At 45.6% G+C, this 7,229-nt stretch overlaps 1 protein-coding gene across 1 annotated transcript; it reads left to right on the top strand.

Annotated features, from left to right (window-relative positions):
• Window positions 1–3,875: 3,875 nt before the first annotated feature.
• On the top strand, window positions 3,876–5,589 carry LOC143964313 (E3 ubiquitin-protein ligase TRIM21-like). The gene has a single exon (XM_077474013.1). It carries the CDS (start codon window positions 3,897–3,899, stop codon window positions 5,466–5,468), a length of 1,572 nt encoding a protein of 523 aa, XP_077330139.1. The 5' UTR covers window positions 3,876–3,896; the 3' UTR covers window positions 5,469–5,589.
• The last annotated feature ends 1,640 nt before the right edge of the window (window positions 5,590–7,229 follow it).

Raw genomic sequence — 7,229 nt, 5'->3', positions numbered from 1 at the left:
CAGACAAATATGAATGGCTCTGGTCTATAGGGGGTGGTGTAGTTCCAAAGCAGAGATGTAAGAATGGCTCTGGTCTATAGGGTGTGATGTAGTCCCATAGCAAAGATTTAGGAATGGCTCTGGTCTGTGGGGGGCGTTGTGGTCCCATAGCAGACATATATGAATGGCTCTGGTCTATAGGGGGTGGTGTGGTCCCATAGCAGACATATATGAATGGCTCTGGTCTATAGGGGGTGGTGTGGTCCCATAGCAGACATATATGAATGGCTCTGGTCTATAGGGGGGTGGTGTAGTTCCATAGCAGAGATGTAAGAATGGCTCTGGTACATAGGGGTGATGTAGTCCTATAGCAATGATGTAAGTATGGCTCTGGTCTATAGGGGTGATGTAGTCCCATAGCAGAGATGTAAGTATGGCTCTGGTCTATAGGGGGCGTTGTGGTCCCATAGCAGACATATATGAATGGCTCACGTCTATAGGGGGTGGTGTAGTTCCATAGCAGAGATGTAAGAATGGCTCTGGTCTATAGGGGGCGATGTAGTCCTATAGCAGAGATGTAAGTATGGCTATGGTCTATAGGGGGTGATGTAGTCCTATAGCAGAGATGTAAGTATGGCTCTGGTCTATGGGGGGGGGGGGGGGTGTAGTTCCATAGCAGAGATGTAAGAATGGCTCTGGTCTATAGGGGGCGATGTAGTCCTATAGCAGAGATGTAAGAATGGCTCTGGTCTATAGGGGGTGATGTAGTCCCATACGAGACCCCTCAAAGTAAATATTATATTATTCATTTATAATATTTACTTTGAGGGGTCTCGTATGCCAGTGTCTGTCAGTGATATAATAGGATTTGTCCAGTCAACTGTTTTCGTTCTCAACTTTATCGCATGGGCTTTCTACCCTCCAATTTTTGCAACAGTGCTCATTTTATCGCTTGTAAGGGTCCTTTCACACGGGGCGGATCAGTTCTGATCCGCCCCGTGGATGTCCGTTTGCTCAGCGGGGATCACTCCGCCGATCCCCGCTGAGCAGGGAAATGACAGCTCCGTCTCTGCACACTGCGCAGGGACGGACCTGTCACAGCGCCGCTCTCCCCTATGGGAGATCGGATGACGACGGACCGCAGTGCCCGTCGTCATCCGATCCGATCCGCAGACGGATGGAAAAATAGCTTTTTCCTCCGTCACACTTTTTCGGATCGGAGCGGGTCGGATGTCAGCGGACATGTCACCGCTGACATCCGACGCTCCATAGAGCTCTATGGAGCACCCGTTCAGGTCCGCCTGAAAAACTGACAGGCGGGCCTGAACGGGACGTTAGTGTGAAAGGGGCCTTAGGGTTCTGGGTCTTTTTTCTTTTCTTTTTTTTTTCTTTCCCTTTTTATGTCCGGCTGTTCTCTACTTTTATTTATTTACATTGTCTACATATATAGACTTGGCCACATTTGAACCATTTATGATTTTATATTCAACGTGTGATTTTCTTAAAGCGGAGGTCCACCCTAAAGTGGCCCTTCCGCTCATCGGAACCCTCCCCCCCCTCCGGTGCCACAATTGGCACCTTTCAGGGGGGAGGGGGGTGCAGTTACCTGTATAATCCAGGTAACTGCACCCACTTCCAGGATAGCTCTCTGCGGAAAGGGGCGTAACTTACGCCCCTTTCCGCAAGTGCCCGCCCCTTCCCGCAAGTGCCCCGCTGCCTGCTGGGAAACACACAGATCCCAGAGGCAGCGGGGACCGTCCTCATTGCGCAGCGCGGCTCGCGCATGCGCAGTAGGGAACCGGGAAATGAAGCCGAAAGGCCCCATTTCCTGATTCCCATACCCAAGATGGCGGCGGCAGCACTCGAGTGTCGATCTAGAGATCAGCTTCGGGTGCCGACATCGCGGGCGCGCTGGACAGGTAAGTGTCACTATTTTAAAAGTCAGCAGCTGCAATATTTGTAGCTGCTGGCTTTTAAAAAAAAAAAAAAAAAACGCGGAGTCCCGGCGGACTCCCGCTTTAACTTGGAAGTCTATAACGGCTCTTCTTATTTTACGTATAGGGAGTTGTTCATTATTAATTCATTTGTTACGTTTGGATGTATTTGCAATTATATTATGATGAATTCTTTATATGTTTATACCTTTTTCATTTTTTATTTTTGGCTTTAGATACATATATTCTTTTAAGCACGAATTTTCTATAATGAACAACTTACATTGTTCACATATATTTGTGATGTTCCCCATTTATTATCATCTTCACATTTAAGATTAATTCTATTTCATTTCATACACATGTCTTACCATGTATATACAATTTTTTTTTTTTATATATTTGACATATTTCATTCAAATCTAGGGGGCACCCCCTCCTCATTCCTTTTTCTTCCTTTTCTTCTTTCTTTTCACTTTTATCTACTCTCAATCACTCTGATTGAATGATGCAAGAGTCACACGTGTGGAGATTTCGCGATGATGGATCACCAGCTGTCACTAGTTTTCACTCTTAATTTTATGATCACACGTTGACCTTTGCATGATATATATTTGTCTTCCATTTAGAACAAAAATTAGCTATGAGTAAGCGCTAGTTTTAGCGTGAAACGCGTCAACAGTTTAGTTTTTTTTAATTTTTCCCTTTGTTGCTGTTATTTGCTTGATGTGAGGTTTTTTTTAGTTTGAAGAAATAAAGGCACCTTTTACTTTTCATCTGATCCGGAGTGCGGCTGTCCAGAGTTTGTTCATCCTTTATCTACTTGGTTTGTGCAATCAGCCTGCACCTGGGACCTCTACCTGCCAGGAGAATGAGCAATATCTTGGTGGACCGACCTGGAGCAGTGGTTTCCTATTTTTCAGGTCCACTGATGGTTGCTAATGACAACGACCACCTGCACTGTAAGAAATCCCGGACGAGCCCCCACATAAAGCGCTAACCCCTGAAAAGGCTGTTGAAATTGCCCAAGTTCTTTCCAGTACAGTGCAGTTCACTCAGTCAGGCTCAATAATTAGTCTAAGCCCTTGTACACACGGTCGGACATTCCGATGGACAATGTCCGATAGGACCGTGTTGTCGGATAATCCGACAGTGTGTGGGCTCCATCGGACTGTTTCCGTCTGAGTATCGGACGGACCAAGTTTTCCAGCTGGGCTATAAAATTTTCCCACAACATGATCCGATTGGACTTTGTCCGATCATGTGTAGAGAATTCCGATGCCACGCATGCTCAGATCAAATTCCAAGACCAAAGCTATTGGCTACTAGCCTGAACGTAGTCCCGTCCTAACGAAATAACATCATCACGTTAAGTACGATCGGATTTTCTGACAACTTTGTGTGTATGCAACAGTTTCGGACAAAATCCGACGGATTTGGTTGTCAGAATGTCCGACTGTGTGTACAAGGGCTAAGGGATGTCTTTTCTTTTTCGAGGTTTATTGCTGTACACTTGAAAAAGAATGAAAACAATGAGGAAGGGGATACTCTAAAACGCTTGAGGACGAGGACACTTCTTTTTATAGCAGTAGCACAGTCACTACGTTCACAGTTGAAGACCATCAACAAAGGGGTTTTAGCACAGTTTAAAAAATAACAGAGCAGTCTAAAACCCTTGCAGCTGAGAACCACAAACAATCGTGATCAAGTTCAGGTCTAACCCGGAACAGTCACTATCCACAGACACAATCCCACTCCTCTGACTACAGCAGCTAACCAGGCGGTGGTACACTAATACATGTTTTTTATTTAAAAAAATGAGCCTTTACAAACACTTTAACTGTAAACCTTTGAAGGGCTTGTAATAATCTGGCATCAAAATGATTTTAAATATGTAAACTGAAGGATGAGCTTATAGCAAGCTATAACTGGTAAAGTGAATTTCAGAGACTTTCACTTTCATTTCTCTCCGGTCTGTCAGCGATGGCGTCTGCTGATCCAAGAGCCGAACTGCAATGTTCCATCTGTCTGAACATTTATACAGATCCTGTAACCTTGAAATGTGGACACAACTTCTGCCGGGTCTGTATTGATGGTGTGCTGGATACACAGGAGGGGTCTGGAGGATATTCCTGTCCTGAATGCAGAGAGAAGTTTCCGGATCGGCCTACACTGCAGAGGAATGTGAAACTACGTAACATGGTGGAGAATCTCTTGTCTGCTCAGCCAGATCAGAAAGAGTCTGAGATATTCTGTACTCACTGTCTGGACTCTCCTGTACCTGCTGTTAGATCCTGTCTGCACTGTGAGGTTTCTCTGTGTGATAAACATCTGAATGCCCATAAAAAGTCCCCAGAACACGTCTTATGTGACCCCACCTTGTCAATGGAGAGCAGGAAATGCTCCATCCATAAGAGGATCCTGGAGTATTACTGCGCTGAGGATGACACCTGTGTCTGTGTGTCTTGTTCTATGATTGGAGAACATAAAGGACATGAAATAAAGTCACTGGATGAGGCTTCTGAGAAGAAGAAGGAGACACTGAGGAATGTTCTGCAGAATCTTCTGACAAAGAGAGAGGAAACGGAGGAAAGAGTCCAGAGTCTGCAGGAACACAGGAGGAAAGTAGAAGAAGAAGCCACTGGTGACACCAAGAGAGTCACTGCCCTGTTTAAAGATCTCAGGAGACGTCTGGAAGACCTGGAGAAGAGAGTCCTGGGGGAGATCCATGGGCAGGCACAGCAAGTTTCCCTCAAAATGGTGGATATGATTCGGGATCTGGAAATAAAGAAGGAGGAGCTGTCCAGGAAGTTGCGTCACATTGAGGAGCTGTGTAACGTGACGGATCCACTGACTGTCTTACAGGAATCAGACACAGGTGACTTGTGTGATACTGAGGATGGAGATAATGAGGACAGAGAGAGACATGAGGAGCTCCTTCATGATGGAGGGGGTCTGGATGTGGCGGGGGTCTTACACACAGGTTTATCTGATATAATAACAGAGGTAAATGTATACTTCTATATACAGGGAGCTGCAGACATATTACTGGATGGAAACACAGCTCATAATATTCTACAGATATCAGATGACAGGAAAACTGTATCCATGTCAGATGTAGACCAAAATCGCCCAAAAACTCCAGAGAAATTCCAGGATTATCCTCAGGTGATAAGCGGTCAGAGTTTCTCCTCAGGGAGACATTACTGGGAAGTGGATGTCGGGGGGTCAGATAAATGGAAAGTCGGGGTGTGTTACCCCAGTATAGAGAGGAGAGGATTACAGTCATTGTTTGGATATAATAACAAGTCCTGGGCCTTGTACAGGACTGGTGATCAGTATTTGGTGATACATGAAAGAAAAAGGATCCTCTTACCCCCCAATCTCTCCAGTAAGAGAGTCAGGATATATCTGGATTATGAGGCCGGGCGGATCTCCTTTTATGATCTGTGTGACCCGATCCGACACCTCCACACCTTCACCACCACCTTCACTGAGCCCCTCCATGCTGGGATATGTTTATGGGAAGGTTATTTAAAGATATTCGGGTGTTAATAGTAGAGATGTTCTGAAATGTCCTGGGTGTTCGGTTCCAGTAGGGTTCAGCAAACTTCAAAGGAGTTTGGATGCCAAACATGAACCCCACTGGTATAAAAAAGAACCCAATCTGTAAAATGTAAAAACATCCTATTTTCTCATCAAATAGGCAAGGGGAGGTAAAAAAAAATAAAAATAACACGGGGTGGGCACTGCCCTGGGTAACAAGTATCAATGCAAAAAAAAAATCCATTTGGTCAGGAGCAGTATCTTCCATTTTGCTTGAGATGATTGTAGCCCTATTAGTGCACTTGCAACAGAAACAATTGAGTACTGTCCTATGATACGCATCTCACTATTTATTCTAGTTTGATTACCATTGCTGTGTACATTTGTTTTTTGTTTTTGTTTTTTTGCTTTTTTATCTCCCTCAGAGATTGTCTTTTTCTAACCTCCTGCTAGAACTTTGTGAATTCGTGCTGCTTGGACCTCGAAGAAGAGGACATATCCCAAAAGCTGGTCCTTAAAAAATGGTATGTTAGTGCAAACAAAAGTATCACGGACAGTACTCAATTGTTTCCGTTAGGAACAGTGATTTTTTTTAAATGCTTAAAAGAAAGGGGAGGCATAATGTACCCTCTTCCTTCATGCTAGTCTTCATGCCCTCAACATTGGGGGAGGGGGAGTCTATTGCTTGGCAAAGTACTTCCCCGGCAAACACCTTGTCCCCATATTAATGAGGATAAGGGCCTTTTCCCCACAACCCTGGCCAGTGTTTGTGGTGGTCTGCTTTTGGGTGGCTTATAGGCATTTAGAAGCCCCCAGACCCCAGATACCACTCGCCCATTCAATTCGTGAATGAGTAAGGACTACCCCTATTCATTCACGAATAAAAAAATGTAACCCAAAAATAAAGACACCCAACCATTTAACAAGTCCTTTTTTTTAAAAGAAAAATCCCCGAAAAGCCCCTCGTTGTAAATCCACCTTCGATCATAATGCCTTTTGCCTGCTGACTCACTTAAAAATACTTGACGATCTGACACACACTATTTATCTCGGTGGTACCACTAGCAGAATGACATCTCCCGAAGCTTTCATCAGCTATAATAAGGGAAGGGGCAGGGGTAATGGTACCATCATTGCCCCAGGGGCGGACTGACCATTGGGCCACTCGGGCACTGCTTGAGGGCCCGAGCCACTAGGGGGCCCCATCAGGGTTGCCAGCCTCAGTAAAACCAGGGACAGTATGTAAAAATATGTGTTTTTTTTTTTACATCTGTCTCTGAAATGTCCCTTACCCACATCCTTTTGGTCTAAAAATCCTGAGATTACAGCTGCCCCACCTCTCCAGTACCTTCTCAGCCAATAGAAACATGTCTATGTATACTGTGTGTACTGTGTGTGTGTGTATACTGTGTGGCCCCATAATATCGGATTGCCTGGGGGCCCCATAATCTCCTATTGCCCGGGGGCCCCCATGAGTTGTCAGTCCACCCCTGCATTGCCCAAATATGCCATGGCCATATTTGGGCAATGTTACTGCTCAGCAGGGGCGTAACTATAGGGGGTGCAGCAGTTGCGACTGCAACTGGGCCCTGTGATGCAGGGGGCCCATGCAACCCCCTCTACATATGGTCGGCAGCAGCATAGGCAGCTAGCACACACTATTACATACCCCCTCCATATCCCCCTGGGGACAGGGACCCCACCTCCCCTGGGGACTGGGACCCCTTCTCACCTAGGGGCAGTAACTTCATCTGCCCTGGAGAAAAGGAC

This window comes from Lithobates pipiens, unplaced genomic scaffold, assembly GCF_037356315.1.
Source record: "Lithobates pipiens isolate NorthernLeopardFrog02 unplaced genomic scaffold, aLitPip1_a1.2 Scaffold_8, whole genome shotgun sequence".
In the NCBI taxonomy this organism is placed as follows: Eukaryota; Metazoa; Chordata; class Amphibia; order Anura; family Ranidae; genus Lithobates; species Lithobates pipiens.
The sequence above is the reverse complement of the archived record's forward strand: the minus strand, read 5'-3'. Positions and strand labels throughout refer to the sequence as shown.